Source organism: Suricata suricatta, chromosome 13 (assembly GCF_006229205.1).
Source record: "Suricata suricatta isolate VVHF042 chromosome 13, meerkat_22Aug2017_6uvM2_HiC, whole genome shotgun sequence".
NCBI classification, from domain to species: domain Eukaryota; kingdom Metazoa; phylum Chordata; class Mammalia; order Carnivora; family Herpestidae; genus Suricata; species Suricata suricatta.
Genome location: NC_043712.1, coordinates 12194625 through 12214765, shown reverse-complemented (window position 1 = coordinate 12214765; position 20141 = coordinate 12194625). Strand labels below are relative to the sequence as shown.

The 20141-nt window shown below is 42.9% G+C and overlaps 1 protein-coding gene across 2 annotated transcripts in view; it reads right to left on the bottom strand.

The window, feature by feature from the left end:
* Positions 1–532: 532 nt before the first annotated feature.
* The window catches only part of RBM18 (RNA binding motif protein 18), a 20175-nt gene continuing 566 nt past the window's right edge, over positions 533–20141 (bottom strand). The window contains exons 2-6 of one of the 2 annotated variants that reach the window (XM_029919853.1): positions 19254–19382; positions 11518–11644; positions 8580–8666; positions 6561–6646; positions 533–2553 (exon numbers count right to left, since the gene is read on the bottom strand). In XM_029919853.1, the coding sequence (XP_029775713.1) occupies positions 2394–2553; positions 6561–6646; positions 8580–8666; positions 11518–11644; positions 19254–19366 (573 nt within the window). In that variant the 5' untranslated portion in view covers positions 19367–19382 and the 3' untranslated portion in view covers positions 533–2393. The remainder of the gene's footprint in view (positions 2554–6560; positions 6647–8579; positions 8667–11517; positions 11645–19253; positions 19383–20141) is intronic. The other variant, XM_029919854.1, reaches the window with a different exon arrangement.

Below are 20141 nucleotides of genomic sequence, written 5' to 3'. Positions count from 1 at the left end.
CACTGAGACGCCAGTTACAGAAAATCCACTGGATGGAGTCATGTTTTGCATTTGATAAACCAGGAGCAGAGATTAAGGATACAGCTCCTTTCTCTTTCCTGAATATCTTCGATTCTTCACTCTCGTAATTTCAAATGGGTCAACTACGTTAACACTTGTAGTTTACAAACCTCTCACCAGATTGTTTTCAGCATATTTATGATACAGAGTTATTTTCTGAAACCTCTACTCTGAAGGAAGGATCAAACACAGTGTGGTATTTTCAGGGACTTTCACTTCCGGCTCCTTTTCAAGTGGGTATGTTTACGGCGAGAACCAGTCTCCTTCCCATCTCTAACAACAGAAGTGCAGGCACGACGGGTGGAGAGAATTGTCTCTGAGGCTCACCTCTAGCCAGAGCCTTCTGGAGAGAAGGCACTTCGAGAAAGCACTTTGCCTGGACACCCTGGACCAAGTCCTGAGGGGAAACGAACCTACCAGAAAACTGTAGCCTTTATTCTAAAAAATAAACAAGAAAAGACACAACCACACAGACACTGTCTTGCATTTATTCACACAGAGGAATTAAGAATCTGTACAAATAATGAACATTGCTTTAAATACAAATAAATAGCTCTGGTTTCTAAAGGAAATGACTCTAGGTAATTCAAAGTTAAGTATTTTCTAAGTTCCTATTAAAAATAGAAGACTATGTTGCATTAAGTAAGTCCTACTCCACCATAACCCTTTGAGGACGTAAGGATAAAATGGTGAGTTCTGTACTCTAGAAGTCACCAGAAACATGGGAGATGATGCCCCCACCTCCCTGAACCACCCCCCAAATAAATGGAAGGAGAGTTCCTTGCATCACAGACAGAGCTAATAAACGCAGAAAGTATTTAATATCTAAAGATATCTAAAGATAAAAAGATTTACCTTGGGGAAAGGGATGAGAGTTTTCTCTGAACTGGTTCTGGGAACCTTGAGACCTCACTGTGTTCAAGATTTGGTTCAAGTGTCATGAACTCACCCATGCTCACAGGAAGGCTTGAATTCCTAGTACGAAAGCTTCCTCTCACTAGGGGCCGAGGAGGGTACAGTGTCTGTCATCACTAGAGACTAAGACAATTTACCTGGTGAAGATGCAAAGGCGCCAACCAATGCAACAGTCCGTCAACCTGGCACCAAAAGGACCAAAGCCGCTGACAGAAACACACTCCCAGATCCATTTGTTTATTTCTCTCTTTGTGTTTTTATATTTAAAATATTCAAACTGGGAAAACCTATCTGGGCCAGACAGCATGTTTTACCAAGGAAGAATCATCTTAAAGTCCTGCAGTCTTTCCCGCCTGCAAGAACGACACAAAGCACGAGCTCATTACTATGCTGGAGGCGGAGCAGGGCCTGCTCCGTGCACTTCCTGCTTCCAGGGCACGCCCCCTCCTCTCCCTGCCCAAGACAGATCCCTACATGATTATTAACAAATAGTATCCTTGACAGAGATCGATATAGCCATGTTTAGGTTTTCAGAGAAAGTCTGCTTTCCTATTTAGATTGACCATGATACAATTCCAAGAAGAACATTCTCATGCTATAAAAACAACCTCATGCAATAAGTGCAACTGTAGAAGTCCCACGTTAACAACAACATTTGGCATATAGACGGCAGAATTATCTAGATTTTTAAAAAATGATCACTAAAGAGTCAAAGTTGGATTTCTGAACAGAACTTCGTTGTGGTATAAAATGCTAGATTTGAGTCTACAGTTTCGTTGAGGCAAACGATTTTAAGATATACGCCATGTTTTCCTAAGTGGGATTTTGAAACAATAACCACAATTCTGAAATAGATTACCACAACTTTTGCTCAAAGAATCAGGTCCCTTTTGCCAAGAACTTCTTCTTTCTCGTCTAGTTGGAGGGAGTTCCATAATAAATTCTGGAAGAAGTTCTCAACATGATTCAGAGACTCTCATTTCCCTCTCTCTTTTTCTTTATATTGTAAAGACATCTGAGCGCAGAAAAATGCTCCACTTTTTTTTTTAACTTTACAAAAGATGGATGTTAATAAATTTAGTTTTCTGATTTAGATGATACTTGTTATGTTTGCCTTTCTCTCTGGCATGCTATATAATGTTTTTGGAGTCACAAACCCAAACACACCAGCCAACTGGAGCATCCCAGGGTTCAAATCACAATTTTGGATCCAATCCTATTTATTCTGGATGATGCTCAATTCCACACACACTTCAGGGAAGAAACATCCATGAGAACATCCAAAACTTTTACGCTACCAAACACTAACAGTGGTTGTGCTCTGTTGGGTAGTACCATTCACATCTACAAAGTACAAAGGCAGAGGATTTCAGGTGTGAAGACCAATTTGCTTTTGCTGCTACAATAATTCATAAGCATCATCTTCGAGATTTCCAAGCTGTTCTGGAATAAGGAGTAGTCCTTTTTTTATCAGGAGGCTTAAAGTAGGAATAAACAGGTGCTGCTGGGTACTCTGCGTCAGGATTTTCTGCCATCATTTTCAGCTTGGCTTCAATGGCTTTTATCTTAGCAGTGACACTGGAAGAAGGACAGCAGAGGGTCAGAGTGGGCCTGAGTGTGTTCTGAAAATACTCCTATACTTCACCTTCCTTGTTTGCAGATCAGAGAAGCAGCACGATCTCCAATACAAATATGCAAATATTTCATATAGAATACACACACAAATAACATTTTAAGAAGGAGATCAGGGCTGCCTCGGTGGCTCCTTGGTTGAGTGTCCAACTCTTGATTTTGGCTCAAGTCATGCATGATCTTGTGGTTTGTTTGTGAGCTGGAGCCATGTGACGGGCTCTGCGCTGACAGCGTGGCACCCGCGTGGGATTCTCCCGCTCACATTTGGTCTCTTTCTCAAAATATATAAATAAATAAATAAATATATGTGTGTGTGTGTGTGTGTGTGTATCTATATCTATCTATCTATCTATCTATCTATCTATATAAAGCGATCAAACCTGAACCATCTGTTAGATTTTTACTAAGAACCGAAACACTGTTAGGCGTACTTTGCATATGGCTACATTTAATCTTCAGACACGCACTGGTTGACACTGTAGTGCCTGGCAGACAGTAGCAGTCAAATGATTCATAAGGAAATTGAAAGCAGGGTCTAGGGGCACCTGGGTGGCTTAGTCGGTTGAGCGTCCAGCTTCGGCTCAAGTCATGATCTCACGGTTTGTGGGTTTGAGCCCCACATCAGGCTCTCTGCTGACAGCTCAGCGCCCGGAGCCTGCTTCAGATTCTGTGTCTCCTTCTCTTTTTGACCCTCCCCTGCTCATGCTCTGTTTCTCTCTGTCTCAATAATAAACATTAAAAAATTAAAAAAAATTGAAAGCAGGGTCTTGTATGAATGAATAAACAAAATGTGGTATTAGATCACATTTTGGAATAGTATTCAGCTTTTAAAAGGAAGGGAATTCTGACATAATGCTACACGGATGAGCCACGAGGACATTATGCTCAGTGAAATAAGCCTGTCACTCAAAGACAAACACGGTATGATTACACTTGTATAAGGTACTTAGACTAATCAAAATCAGAGGCAGAGAGTGGAATGGCGGTTGCCAGAGGCTTGGGGGAGGTGGGAATGGGAAGTTATTACTTGATGGATATAGAGTTTCAGTTCTACAAGATGAAAAGAATTAGGGAGAAGGACGGTGGTAAAGCTTGTACATTACAAGTGTATTTAGAACCACTGAACTGTACACTTAAAATGGTTAAATGGTGGGGCGCCTGGGTGGCTCAGGTTGGTGGTTGGTTAAGTGTCTGACTCTTGGTTTTGGTTCAGGTCATGATCTCATGGGTCAATGAGTTCGAGTCCTGCATCAGGCTCCCGGCTGACAACACAGAGCAGGCTTGGGATTCTCTTTCTCCGTGTCTCTCTGCCCCTCCTCTGCTCTCCCTGTCTCTCAAAATAAATAAACTTTAAAAAGTAGACCAAGACCAGGTCAAATAGAATTTAAAAAAAAAAAAAAAAGGTTAAGATGGTAAATGGTGTTATGTCTTTTACCACAGTAAAAAGAAAAAAATTGGAAAAAATAATTTGTGTAGAATTGAAAACAACATTGTAAGGTGGGTTATAGCCATTTTGCAAATGAAAAAACAGGCACAGAAAAGACAACTTGCCTACTATTACTTAGCTGCTAAGCAATAGACTTGAGATTTGAACACAAATGGATTCAAGAGCCCATGCCATTAACTACTACAGTGTGCCATTTTTGAATCACTGAATAATAATGGAAGACACACCCTGGAAATCCTACAACATCTCTTTTTAACAAATTTGTTTATAACCTCATTCATTTATGGAGTGCTTACAATGAGCCAGGCACTGTGCCCCGAGTTTTACCTACATTGTTTCTAATCCTTGTGAGAACATCCAGGTTTTATAGATAAAGAAATGCAGAGAGGTAGTAATTTGCCCAGGGTTCACACAGCTAACAGACTGCACAGCCAGGATTCGAGGCCCGTGTGTTACCACCAAAACCCCTGCTCTTTCCTCCCCATCAGGTTGGGAGCTGAGCAGCCCTGTATCAGGGAGAAGGGGTGAGGAGACACTGCAGACGTTGGGAGGAGATTGAGGTCACCTGCCATCCCTGGACCAGAATGCAAAGCACTCAGGCGGTGGGGAGTCTCTGACCCCTGGTGTCCTTCCTTCTCAGTGCTGTCAGTGAACTATAGTCAGGGAGAGAGAAACTCAGAAGGGGATGTACAATGGTCTTTCAGAAATCCTCAGAAAGTATATATCTGCTGCTGCATACTCCTAACTTAGGAGTATGTACAGGCCAATGTACAATGAAAACCCTAGGTTACAATAAAAAAGCACACCAAGGTGTTACCAGGATGCATTCCAGTACCTTCTCCTCTCCATTAATGGGATAGCCAGCTGTTTGTCCTGCAGGAGTCACCAAAAAATGACCTTCTCTAATTAGGTACAGATGTTAATAGAAAAATGGAAGCTGGGCTTCTCTGGATTACAAAATAAATGGAAACCACTAGGCTGTCTAGCATAGAGGCAAACACTGAAAATAAAATTAAAGACACATTCATTGTAACATGGAGAACAGCAGACATTAATGCAGCAGTCTCCTCCCAACAGGAGTTAGATTTATAAAAACCTCCATGAAAACTAATTTGTGATCCTGGAGGCTCAAACTTTATGGGGAAAACGGCATGGTGGATACGATTTCCAGCAAATCTACAAAAGTCATTAATTTTTTTTTTTAAATTTCTCGGAGCACAAAATGGTGAAAGAGGACAAAATTAAGAAATATCGATTATGTTAACTATTATACTTAATATTTGTCATTGACATATTTAATATTATCTTATTAAATGTTATTTATAATATACAAAATATAATTTACCAACACTAATTTAAATATTAAATATTTTAAGTGTAAGTATTGCAAATATATAAAGCAATGATATTAAATTAGTAACTGTAAAATTAATTTTCCTGAATTTTGAAGTCCAGCAGACCTAGCTTTGAATCTGGAATGTTACTCGCTACCCGTGCGATCTGGACCAGGACACTTTACCTTGCTGAGTGTCAGTTTCCTCAGCAATGAGTGTTCCAGTGTTCTTACCTGCATTTTTATAATTAAGTGACATGTAGCATGTGAAGCGTTCAGCACAGTGCCTGCTTTACAGTAACCTCAATAAATCCTGGCTGTGGTTATTGTTAAAATTTCTCCCTGGGCTACAACACAGCGGGGAAAAAAGCCCCAAACAACAAAAACCCTCTACTGCTGCTCAACCATCCACTTAACTTCCCCTTTCTCCACCCAACTCTTCATTCCTTCTGTTTTGAATTAACTCCCAAGAAGTAACTGACAGTTTGTGCACTCTAGAACCTACGCTGCTACAGTTGCTGGAGTGGCCAGAGAATGACAGGCTGCACATAACACCCTGTAGAGAGGAATTCGGGCTGGGGAGGAATTAGCATACGTAGAATGACAAAGCCAACAAGATTCAAGGCCTGGTTAAGATGCTTGTTTTCAGCATAAGGCCTGCCTGTGCCGGGAGCAATGGCAGTGTGTGGCAGGCATACCCGGCCGTCTCTGGGTAAATGAATTATGTAAGTACGTGATCTTGGGGCTATGGGAGGAGAGGCTGTTACGCATTCTGGAGATTAACTGAACACATCTTTCAATATGTCAAAAGTTGACAGACTCTATTCTAAATTTTTTTTTTTTTTTACTGTTTTTTATTTATTTTTGATACAGAGAGAGACAGAGCATGAGAGGGGGAGGGGGAGAGAGAGTAGGAGACACAGTACCGGAAGCAGGCTCCAGGCTCTGAGCTAGCTGTCAGCGCAGAGCCCGACGCAGGGCTCGAACCCACGAACGTGAGATCTGACCTGAGCCGAAGTCGGAGGCTTAACTGACTGAGCCACCCAGGCGCCCCGACAGACTCTATTCTAAACCAAGAGTCTAAAGATCCACTAAAGTACATACGAAGGCCTGGAATGAAGGCGTGGCTTACACTCCTGAACACGTGGTGTCTTCCGTGGGACCTCATCTTACCTTAGGTTAGACTGAGTGGGCTCAGTGCTGGAGGATGGCTCAAGACTGATAGGAAGGATCTTATCATTCTTGTTATGATCGTATCTCTGAAAGAAAAGGGGAAATCACTTCAGTTGAGCAAAAATCAGCCCTTTCCTGTAGTGCGTAAGTTCAGAAACCCCAACCCCGTCAGTGTATCGTTGGCATATTTCTAGACAACCTTAGGACTGCTATACATGTAGAACCAATGCGAAACTCTACACAGTTTTGGCTTAAAAGCTATACATTTAGACAAAAAAGTTTAAAAGAAGCTTCCTATCTAGCCACTAGTCCGCCTTATTTGGTAGGGAAAGAAATTCAATTTTCAAATTCACAGATGGTACAGATACACAATAGGATTGCCTTCTTACATTCTTGTTTCAATGGCCACATATTACCTCTTACAATATTTATTTTGTTTTATTCAAAACTATTAAAAAAATTTTTTTTAACATTTATTTATTTTTGTGAGAAAGAGACACAGAGTGTGAGCAGGGAGGGTCAGAGAGAGAGGGAGACACAGAATCAGAAGCAGGTTCCAGGCTCTGAGCTGTCAGCACAGAGACTGACGCAGGGCTCGAACCCACGAACCATGAGATCATGACCTGAGCTGAAGTCTGCCGCTTAACTGACTGAGCCACCCAGGGGCCCCTATTCAAAACACTTTAAAACTCTGCTAGCCTTCTGTAAAGTGCCAAGCATAACATTAATCTCTGAACAGGCCTGAGTGGAGAAGAAAAATAGTAACAGCTTTCAGCCACCGATATGGAAAACATCCTATAGCAAAAGAATAGTTTAATTTGATGTCCAATAATTATACACTCTTGTAAAAAGTAAATTAAATATTAAAGAGCAATCAGGCCCTCTGGCCAAAAAGACCTGTAGGAGAAGAGAACCATAAGTCATAGAATTTCTTAAATGAAAGCTGGGAACGGAGGATGATTTCTCTTGCGTGTCTTTTCAACGAGACACAGAATGAGAAAATGACAGTCAGTCTGGCAAATGAGACTTGATTTTCTTTTGAGTAAAAAAGCATTTGGTAATTCTCCTTGTTGTTACTATGTTTAAGGCAATGTGTCCTAGAAATTGAGAAGGCTCTGTGATTACCTGAGGTACTGAGAAGGACCCAAAGTGTCTGGGCTCTGTTTTTCGGTCTGGACACCCAGCTCACATGTTTAATTTCTGTGACTCTTTATTGGGAAGCTTGATGGGTAGGGGCTGCAAATCAAAAGCCACGCTCCTGGCGCTAAAGACTGAAGCTCCACTTTTAGCTGCTACAGACCTTCCCACAGGCGGGTCTGTCCACACCCACCACGAAGGATGTGAATAAACTCTCGGGGCTGCTCTGGTCCACACTCTTCACCACCTTGGAGCCACGGAACACAGAATGCCTTTTTTTTTCTTTTTTTAATGGTCATATCTTTTCCAATGCATTTTCCCAAGAGACCAACTTTAAGATGAATGAGACCATTTGCCACTTCTTGGGCCTTGAAGACAATTCAGACCCTGCAAAGTCCCACAAAAAACTCTCACACTCTCTGGAGCGATGAGATGCCAGGGCTTTTAGCACTCATACAAACTACCCGTTTCTCAAGGAGCTGGAATAAACATATTCAAACTCTCTACAGAATGGAGAGGCTGGAAAGAGTCTAATAATGCCTAAAGCAACTAATTTTAAAAATAAATGCATTTTTTCCTCCAAAGAACAACCCCCACCAAAAGCATGATAGAGGTCTGAGAGTATACACATCAGCCACATGGAAAAATCAATCAAAAACAGAATCTGTGGGCATGTGGAGAGAAACAATGAAGGAACTTAATCCCTCTTGAGATGTTTCTCAAAAGAAAAATCTGGCAACACACATGGTAAATACAAGAGACCGAAGTATGCCTGCTCCAGATGTGAAGAGGCTGGGATGCACACGGGTAAGTGGACAACGGTCTTCTGGAAAACTCACTTAGGGTGAGCTCGGTGGGGTCTTTCTAGCCCCGCAGACTCACCTTGACTTGAGCATGTGCCCATCGCACCACCAGCTTCTTAGACAGAGCCAGCTTGCCGTTGAGACACTGGATGGCTTGTTCTGCTTCCTGTCCAGGGAAGGGACGGATGTTAGTCAAAAATTCATTCATAGGGCCTCACCAGCTTTGATGGCTGCGATTCCAACCAGGCTGCTTCTGATAAACAACCGGCAAAGGATTTACAATAATAATAATAATTTAAAAAATATTTTAAAAAAGGTGTGATAACAGAAAGGGTGTGGGTTTTGTAAAGTTGGCCACACAAAAATAGCAATCCTGACTCTGGTCCTTACTGGCAGTGGGATAGCTGGCAGGTCCCTCCCTTAATCTCTGTGAACATTCGCTTCTTCATTTATAAAATATGGATACTACTAGTGCTTGTTCCGCATCAGTTTTTGTGAGGAGTCCAAGAGTGCACGTAAAGAAAGCAGGGAGCACAAGGTAAGCACCCAACCACTGTCAGTGAATTGTTCTTATTAGGGGCTACCTTTCTATACACTTCTGTCCATCAGGACTCCTGTGCTAAGAAATTCACTGGAACTATACCTCAGACTAGGGCTTCAACTCCCTGGATCCAAAGTGAGAAACAGCAATGGCTTCAAAGGATATGGCAGTGAAGGAAACTAGGCCGGAAAAAGCAGGAGTGAGTCAAAGAGCCTGTGAGCAAGGTGTTTGTGTGAGCCAATCTGTGCACCTGGGTTTTGGAGCCAAAAGTTCCCTGACCCTTTCCCCATCAGATACAGGGGCAACAAGGTTAAAAGGAATTCCTGAAGCCGAATTAAGAGTCACTCTAGGACACTCCCAGGAAGCCTGGTCGTACTTTTCATCCTGCCAAACCTTCTCTGCCCCATTTGTATCCACGAGGCATTCAGCCAAGCGCAGCCCATGTCTACCAGGGGGTGAAGAAGCCCGTAAGGAACAGGAGCAGGAACAAGAGTGGGTCTGAGGCTGCAGGGCGATACCGCCAGGCATCCCCGTCCAGCTTTACAGGTGATTCTCTTGTTCCTCCAGAGCTCCCCAGCATGACCCTCAACAATCACCTGAGTGCTTGCTGGGTGTCAGCCACTGGACAGCCACTGACAGCCTCGCTTACCAGTTAGAGAGACCGATGAGAGACATTTTATTCCTCTTTCAAGTTGCATCTAGTGAATTAGAATTCACATGGCATTCTCTGTTAATTCTGCAGCATCAGCAGTATAAGACGCCAGCAAGGGGATACATGTTTTTAAAAAAATTTCCTATCTTTGTACATCATTTCAAAGTTAATGTATTCAGCAATATTATTAAACGCCAACTGCATTTTCCTATGTGCCTCCATCTATTCTCTCAACTTCCTATAAGGTATTTTTCATCCCCATTTTTAAATGAAAGCTGAGGGCAAAAGGTCAAGAGACTCGCCCAAAGTTCACAAATAAAAGAGCCAGCAATAGAAGCTAGGCTTTGTGATTTGTAGTCCAGTGTTTTAAAATCAACATCTATCCCCGCCATGACCACAGATTTTCATCACACTCTATCATTAAGGAAGAATAAAGTATTTAAAAATGCTAACCATACACAGCATTTTTTCAATTCCCTTATTTAGAACAGCAATGTATCACTTAGTGCCTATCTCATCTGCAAAAGCTAGAGGAAATGGAAAGCATGCCCAGCACTGATCAGGACAAATGACACTCTCCTGCAGTCTCAGAATGTATGGATACATCCTTGCCTGACGGCAAGCGGCAGTCCTATCAAGAAAAAGTATGTGTGACCTTTGTTGACACCATTCAATTTCCGTGGATACAGTAAACGTGAAAATAATTAGAAGTATGAAGACATTCATAAGCAGATTGTTTATACTTGTGAATCACTGGGGACAACCTAAACAGCTAATAATAGGGGTTAGTCAAATAACTTACCATTTATCCCTATGATGAAATATTGTGTGGTTGTCAAAAATGATGTTAAGTTACATGAAACAAAATGTATAAACAATGAAGATTTACATCAGTGAATTTTCACATATAAATAGCCACGCTGGTGAAACCACAGTATCATGATACAGAATGCTTTCCAGATATGTAGCAGAGGACTTTGAGTGGTCAACAAGACGGTATCACCTTATCTGAATGCTCTAAGCTCTCTATGTGTGCATGCATGTGTGAATGTTAAGAAAGAAGAGACTACAAAACTGGGCTGATAAGGGAAGTCACTTAATCTATATTTTCAGCTGTAATTAACACATACTACTTTTATACCAAGAAAGACATCCAAATACAATATTACTGAAACAATAACCAGGCAATGGCCCTCCGTACGACTACTAAAGTTACAAGAATACTAGCCAGTATCTCTATATTTAATAACATTCAAATTCAATTTCTTTACCAAGCCATGTCCACTTAAAGGATACAATTTTACTGCAAGAAGACACATGTGTATATCACGGTTGAAGCTGAATGCTCCCTTCCTCCATATATATTCAGATCCGTACACATTTGTTCTCAGACACTGAGAAGAAGGGTACATTTTTAAGAAATCAAAATAAAAGAGTTTGTGGGTGGCTCACCACACACAGGGAGGGCTTCTGCACCACGGGGCAAAACTATTCAAAGAAAAGGAGGCTTTGTTGGCCTGCCACTGAAGGAACAAACAAACCAGAACAGGGAGGAGGATGTCCATGTGCTTAATGTGGGCACCCCAAAGCATCTGGTCAGAAAAGTAGGTCAGCTGCCTCAGACCCCGAGCCTGGGGAGGGTGGGTTTTGAAAGCCGTTCACTGGTTCGGTTACCGAGGGTCTCCTGGAGGACTCAGGGCCAGGCACGCAGGGGTGAGTCCGACAGGCTCCCGCCCACAAGGCACCGCGGGCTAGTGCTCAGCAGGGAGGCTGAAGCAAGGAGGAGAGGAGGGGAAGCCCGTGAAAGGGGAGAGGTTTCGTCACCTGCTTAGTTTCGAAGTTGACGAAACAGTACCCTCGAGGCTGCCCCTCCAGAGCACCGGACTTGTGGAAGAGGAAGTCGAACTGCTTCACAGTGCCAAACTTCTGAAGGAGCTTGAGGAGGTGGTACCTGCGGAGAGAGGCCGGCCGTGAGCGCGCCGGAACGGGAGCGCCGAAGGGGAGGTAAAGGCGGGAGAGGATTTACCCCCCAGCCCCGCCTCCTCCCAAACTGCTGCGTTAGTCTATTTGGCAAACGGACTTGTTTGCCTCTATTCCGAATGGGAACGAGAACTGTCACGGCTAAGCGTCTGTCCAGCACAAAAATACCAAACCGAAAAAACCACACCTAACAAGCAGCTGTCTGGCCCACAAGCACCATTTGTTTTTCTTTTGGAGAAAGGCTCAAAAATAGTGTCGATCTATTTATTTTTAATCTCTTGGCAATGAACTAGTATTTGTGAATAACTGCAACGCCATCAGGAACACATACCCACACTCCAAAAGCCAAAGTTTCCCCTAGCTCAAAAATAAATAAAGTAACGCACATTCACACAAACACACAACTCTGGAAGACTTCTGTAATAGATTGCATAATTAATCATTAGCCCCTAATTGCACTCGTGAGAAACTCTGCCAAAAACCAAACCATAGCTAGTGGCACTTCCATTAAAGTGCCTGAGAGTTTCAATCCCTGATGTGACTGAATGTTAGGGACGACGTGGAACCACAATGAGGAACCACAATGTGACTGAGGCTGGCCTCACACAGGGCAGGGGACCTGGCTAGTCCTAGACATTGCCCAGCTGTGGGTAACTGATCAACCTCAGTTGCTTTCATACAGATTACACTTTGGAGCATGGTCGACTAAAGAAATATTGATGGCCCGGCAAGACTTTTTTCCTGGTAGGAGGCTCTCTCCAAGCTCTTGCTTGCCATTGTGCCCCTCATCCTCTTCTTGGATTCCTTTCTCTCACACTTACTTGGTTTCTATAGAGCTTTTAAGTTATTCAAACAGATGTGGCCTTAACAGGTTGCTGTGGCCAATCTCAATTCCGACTTCCTGTCATCTGATGTAAGGGTGAGACAAACCAACAGCTCTCCCGTTTCCTTTTCCTTTGGCCTTCCTCCTGGCATCCTCCACGCTATTCAAATGGAGTCAAGGCTTTCTCTAAACAATGCTGTCCCTGTGATACTAAAAAGGTATCAGCCCACATGCTAAATCTGTTATTACTGGGAATTCTACCCCAGAGGGAGTCAGTAGAGCTGTCGTTACAGCCGCATTTATATTCACATTGTTTTCTAGGAGAAACTCATCAAGACTTTATTCTTGAGTAACAACCTCCTTTGGGAGGCAGAAAGATACGAAGGGGATCATAAGCTCTATACACTAAATTCGATACTAATGTACATCAACAAGCAAGCCCATCATCCTGGATCGGGTGCCTGACACAGTGGAGCAAGGAAGACATAATGCAGGTCTTGCACTGGGGCAGGATGCAAGGGTCCCAAGGCATCCTGTGGACATTAATCTGGTCCTTAGACCTGTTCTGAAAGGGAAAGCAGTTGTAACCCCCTAGTTTCCAAATTCTCAGCTCCTATCAGGACACCTCAATTGCTAATGAGGATGTAGGTGTGGATTCTCCAGGGGAAAGGGACACCTCAAGTGCAGATTTCTGGTTTTATTGGATTTTTGAGTAGGCATACAGCAAGGGTGAGCCTCTCAAATGCGCAGACAGAAGTGGGCTAAAAGAACTTAGATCTTTATTTTTTTTTAATTTAGTTTGTATATTTTTAAGTAAGCTCTATGCCCAGTGAGTATGCTCAAACTGGCAACCCCAAGATCAAGAGCCTCACGCTCCACTGACAGCCAGCCAGGTGCTCCTCTCCTGGGTCTTTAACTCACAGCTGCATCTTCCACGTACTATAACGATTCAAATCTCAACATTGTGCCAGTTGCCATGAATGGTGGGTCAAACCCGTTTTTTCTAAAAAATGATCTAAGGGTGACAGAAGGCCGGTCATCTTTTCATCAGCTCTATTCTGCTTAAAAGCAGGAAGGTAAGGCGATCGGCATTTCCTAGGAAATGAATTTTAATTTACTCAGAAAAAAAAAAGCCAACAGATTACTCTTTGAAAAGCTAACAAATATGTTCTGCTCAAGAAGTGTGACCTTAAGATTCCAGGAACATCTGCTTAGGTCTGTATCTTTCAACTTCTCCAGGATTTCTTTCCTTGTTTGATAATTTCTTGAAATTATCGGAACACCGAAACAAAAGGAATGAAATGTTTACTATTTTGCTTCCTGGAGATGGGGACTGTGAGCTCTGATAGTGAAAAAAAAGCCTGAGGAGTCTTGCTTTCACATCTGCAAGCACTTTCACGTGCTGCTGGAGTGTGGGAGGGCTCACAACTCATCAGAGCCTTGCTTCGCTTCATGAAATGTGGGGCCTGTGGCCTTCAGGAGCTAGTACACCAGTCCCAACATATCTGCAACTTTGTGTTTCTCGTAATGGTCTTGATAATGGCCTTCCTGCCTAATGGCACAGAAGTAATTAGTCTACATAAATGTTAAAACTGACATCTAGACACCTACTACTTATCAAAGACCCTAGTAGGCACTTGAACCATCCAGATGATTACAACCAGGTTCTTGCCTTTCAAGGACCTCACATCCTGGTTAGAAGACAGAGATATGCAGGGGCGCCTGAGTGGCTCAGTTGGTTAAGCGGCCGACTTTGGCTCAGGTTATGATCTCATGGTTTGTGGGTTTGAGCCCTGCGTCGGGCACTGTGCTGACAGCTCAGAGCCTGGAGCCTGTTTCAGATTCTGTGTCTCCCTCTCTATCTTCCCCTCCCCCACTTGTGCTCTGTCTCTCTTTCTTTTTCTCTCAAAAACAAATAAACAAAAAAAAAAAGAGACAGGTATATAATAAAAAAATTGCAAAACACTATGATACTTGCACATAGATGTATGTACATGAGCACACAGATGAAGACGCCCAGTTGTGCAGGATACATGGTGGTTACTGAATATCACGTGCAAAGAAATACAGGTGAAAGGGCATCTGCTTCACTTGAAGAGAGAAGGCTGGGCAGTTAAGAGATGAGCTGAAAGGCAGGCAGGGGACAGACTGTGAAGGATGTTGGTGTTGCTAGTGAGGCAATTTTAACTTGATGCTGTAGGCAATGGGAAGCCAATGAAATGATATTTAAGACTGCTTTAAATGCATAATTTGTTTTAGAGAAAATTTTCCTTAAAACTTAAAGAAAGTATTATTTGCTCAGTATTTATGTTCTATGTTATTAAATAGTATTACTGTGTTTCAAATTTAAGTAGCAAACAGCAAAGGCTGACTCAGGCAAACCAAGGCATTAAAAGAAAAGAAGCATAAATCATGAAGGAAAAATAAGAACGGGCTGAGATAAACAGGGTTTCTTTAGGGTTAAACACACATTCATGCATATACGCCCCTCTTACATTCTAGTCCATCTCTGAAAGTCGGCCTCGGAAGGGCATTTCCACCTGGATGCCCAGAATGGCCTCCCCTCCACAAACTGATGCTCTTCCACCGGTCAGTGTGGACACGGTTCTCCATTTCTTAGGCAAGAAACACCAGGGTCACCTTCACCTCCTGTTCCCCTTCCATCTCTTAGACTCACCTACTGGTTTCCAAGTTCACGGGCTCTACCTGGATGATACATTGGCCTAGTTTCTGGCAGTCTTTCCTAGTTTATCTTTGGCGTCAGTCTTTGCTCCTCCAAGCCACTCTCCGTACTGATGTCTCATTTTTCCACTAAAACGTCACTTTCATGTTGTCAGCATCCTGCTTAACACCCCCAAGTATATCTCCACAAGAAGCTCAAACTTCTTCTCTGAGTACACTTTAAAGACCCTCTATGAATCTGATAGTACCCTGTCTGTCCCACTGGTGCTTTCATCCCCACTTGGCATTCAACCTTCCTGGAGTCAAAAAGGTCCTCCTCATAGTCGGCTCCCCAGTATTTCTTTCTTTACTTTTTCTTTTTAAATGTTTTATTTATGTTTGAGAGAGAGAGTGCGCGTGAGCAGGAGAGGGTCAGAGAGAGAGGGAGACAGTTTCCAAAGACAGGCTCCAGGCTCCGAGCTAGCTGTCAGCACAGAGCCCGATGCAGGGCTTGAACCCACAAACCATGAGATCATGACCGAAGTGAAGTCAGACACTCAACTGACTGAGCCACACAGATGCCCCTCCTACAGTCTTTCTTATTTTCACTTACACCTTCCACTTAGAATGGTCTTTCTTGTACAATTTTTACTGGCTTTGTTTCCTCTCATACTTCTCATGAATTACACAGTGGCTATTCTTTTAACTTTCTATGTAAAACACTTAATATTTGAGAAAGAAAAGCCAGGATTAACCCCGTCAGAGGAAACCACAGTGTGGGAAATAGATAATGTCTAAGGACATTAACTTTTTTGGCTTCTCTGTTGCAGGTACTCACAATGATATTTTGAGGTACTATTTTTACCCTGAGATGAGACTGGACCCCACAATTTAAAAGAAGCCCTTATATCTTACAATTTTAGAATAGGACACTTTAGGTTATGATTGTTCAGTTAAGTGGACTATTAGAATGTCTGTGCAAAGAGCACTAAATTAGGTGATGGGAAATTAGTCCATGGCTATTTCAGTATACTGAGTCAACTCACTTAACTCTTCCTGTCCTATAAAACAGGGAAAATAGTATCTGTTCTTGCCTCACAAGGTTGTTATGAGCTTAAATAAGAGAAACTAATACAATATTAGAGCCAGAAGAAATGTTCACATCATTAGTTGAACATTCTCACTTTGTAGATGAGAAACATGAGGTGTAATGTAGTTGGGGGGAATCAGAATAGTGTAGAAAGAACATGGGTATGGAACCTGCTACCTCCACAAATCATAATACATCATTATTCCCTTAAATTTGAATCTCTACGACCTATTTAGCTACACAGATGTTCCTGGCGGCTCATGTAGCCATGAAATGGTGAGTACTGCAACCACACAGTACTGAACCCAAACCAACATGAAGCAGGTGCTAGACAGTCAGCCCTGCACATTCCTCTGAGAGGAGACTGATGGGCGTCCCGTGTAACTTGAGGACTCAGATGAATAACTAACAAGCACATACACATAAGATGACTCGAATTATTTACAAAATAAACTGAAAAATTGAGTGGAAAGTCTTTTTTTTTAATCTGACTTTTGTTTTACATACCCTTGTACCATTCATGACAGTAAACATACACTGTAAACTGTCATCTAAAAAAAGGGGTGAGAGACCATTTGTATATGAGGGGCATTCGAGTCAGTTTATAAAAGAGACCAGGAAGAGGGATGGTAAAGAGCAGGGATGTGCACAGGAAAGAGATAAGAAGAGTGCGCTGAAGGGGGAAATAGCAGGCACTTGCAGCAATTTGTGGGTGGGGTTTCATCATGAAAACTGGAGAACACTCTGCAAACTTCTCTCAAGAGTCATCAGAAGTTTTTTTTTCTTCCCTTTTTTATTTTTTATTAAAGTTATTTTTTTTTTTTGAGAGAGAGTACATGTGCAAGTTGGGGGCAGGGCAGAGAGAGAGAGAGAGAGACACACACACACAGACTCCTAAGCAGGCTCCCCACTGTCAACGCAGAGCCCGGCGTGGGCTGAATTCCAAACTGTGAGATTGTGATCTGAGTCGAGACAGAGTTGGACACTCAGCTGACTGAGCCACCCAGGTGACCCATGAGTCATTAGAAGTTTAAAGATCCGGATTCAAATGCTTTCTGAGATTGGACTACAAGCCAGGCGCCCATAGTCGCTAACCACAGCTACGACTGATAGTTATATTTAAAAAAATAAATTTATTACTATTTAATAAATCAGTTTGCTTGGCAGAGAAAATATTTTTATGATCAGGAATCTATAGAAGAAAAACAGTAAAAACAAAGCAGGTGACACAGAAGCGGGGAAGCCACAGGCAGGCCCTGTGAAGCCCTGATCTTCAGTTCAGTCCATGATGTCCACCTTTGGGTTGACGTAAAAGGGGCAGAGACACCGGGGGAAAGTTTTGATTCAATGTTCCTGTTAATGCTCTAACTGAAGACAATACGGATAGACTCTAATTTCTGACATAAACTGAGGTGGCAGATGCCAATTTGAACCCTCCTATCAGGCAGAAGGACACAATGAGAACAAGAGTCTCACTGCAGCCAAAACAGAACAGTGTTTCCACGTTCCAGATTTCCATTCAGACGAGCAGAAGTGGGAATGGAAACCGCTCTTGGGAGCATCCTCTCACAGCCTGGCTTTTAGATGATGGAAACAGCTTCTCTGATCAACACACGTAACTGAGAGGCTGGGCTGATTAGCACATTCATCCTCAAAGCCATAATCCATAAAGGGAATGAAAATAAACACACTGGCCATATTCCAGGGCCCCAGTGACCGAAGTAACATAATATGGGGACGACATATCTTAAATGGCATAATTCCTATAGGAACCCAAAGTTAACTACATTTAAATGAGCTGAACTTCAGCAGAATCAAGGAAGTAAACTTGGTTACCATCCTGACCCATTAGTTCACACCCCTGTCCTCTCTCCCAGTCCCAATCCTGTAGACCCCTCCTCTCATCCTAGACTCAAATAAGCAGGTTCTCTGGTCTCTTCTCACCTTGCCTTGGACATTGTTCCAAAGGGAGTAACTCTTAGGACCGACCACATACTCCACGCCTGCTTTAAGCCCTGATCCCAGACAGCCGACCTATTCACTCCTCACCGTCCTGCCACCAACCACAGCCCTGAACCTACTCAACAACTAGGGGAAAGGACAAACCTCTTAATTCTCTCTGCTAAGAAATGACTTTCCACTGTAATGGCCAGGACGGACAGAGTGGGGAGTATGGACAATTTAATGAGTTTTGTTACCCTGGGCAAGGCACTTCTGTGTCTCGGGCCTCAGTTTCCTCTACTGTAGGATAAGAGCACTGGATCGTATCTGAGGTTTTCAGAAGTGCTCCGTGGGTCCTAGAACAGGGAGTCCTAGAACTGACTGCCGAAGATAGCGTGGCCGTTGCCGAAAGGCTTCAGGTGGACGTTTCCCCGCTTTCATCAGCACAGCTCTGAGCTTTTATTTTATAAATAGCTTCTGATTACTTGTAGACAGGTTCCTCAGATTTAAAAACTATGAATACTGCTTAGTGTAGCACTTGGTACACATGAGGCACCGAATCATTTAATGAATGAATGAAAACCAAAGGGGCTGATGCGATCTCTAAGACGCCTCCCAGCTCTGACCTTCTATAGTTACATGGCTGCTTAACACAAATTACAGTCAGGTGGAACCCTCTGCCTGTTGTAAAGGCACGGACACTTCTGCTGGCTCCCTCATTTTGAGAATAAAAGCATGCCGTGGCTGATTCTAGAAAATAATGTCTTGTAGTCACTGGGTACAAGGATTCAAATTGGTGGGGGAAAAAAAAAGAACATCTTTGGCAAGCAGGAGAAAAGAAGTATATGCTTTAAAGAATACTCAAGTCTGTGGTCTTGCAGAACAGTCCAAACGTAAGAAAAGCATTAACATAACAGGTTAATAACCACAGCATATACCCTTCAAAGATAATTAAAACATAAAAGGGCAAAAATAAATCCTGTATCTCTTGAAAATTCTTCTGAACAGCACCCACTGCAAACATCCCAGTTTTGCAGGCAACAAATTGAGACGACTTAGACTCACTCTGTGATCTTGGGGTCCAGGTTGCCAATCCATAACCGGTGCCCCTCCTGCAGGGAACCCTCTGAAAGGATGGATGCGTTCTCCAGGGGAAGAGTTTTGGTTTCTGCTTCCATCAATCTCTATGAAAGACTAAAGAAAACGTGAGCATTCAGGCAGGAGAGGAGCAAAAACACCGTGTGAACATGAGACTTCAAGTTCAATTCAACAAACATTTATTCAAGGAGGGCAAGCCCTGGGCAGTTCTTCAAAGGCCTCAGTTATTCCACAACCAGGGCCCCAGCACCAGGTCCCTTGGGACAGCTCCTCTGGCAGCCAGAGCGCAAGAGCTTCCATTTAAGGTGAAAGGGGTGTGGCTCTGTGTGCAGAGACTAAAGTTTTCCTCTTTAGAAGTCAGAGGCCGACTGGGCAGGAGGCCAAAGTCTTTATTACTACATGATACTCCAGTTCAAACACTGTCACCCAAAATAAGTCTTGGAAACGACCAGAAAGAAAGTCTCAATGGCACTGAGGGAGATGGGTGAGAAAGAGCAGCTATCCATCTCTTCCTCATGGAAGAGGCAGTACAGGAAATTTAAAGCTGTAGATCTAAGAGTTAGAACTGGGTTTGAAAGCAGGTGTGTGACTTGGTGAATTATGGAACATTCTAGGCCTCTCTGTTCCCTCATATATACCATGACTGGAAATAACAATTTTTCTCTCACAGGGCTGTTGTGAAGAGTAAAGATAATGCATGAAAAATCATTAAACCCGGCATCTAACAAGAGTAAGCAATCAAAAAACATTCACTAGTGCCATGTTTAATATTTTGCAAGAGACTCAGAAGAAGAGGCCAACCTCCTCCTTAGTCATTCCAGGTGCACCATTTACTAGCTGCACAGCCTTGGGCAA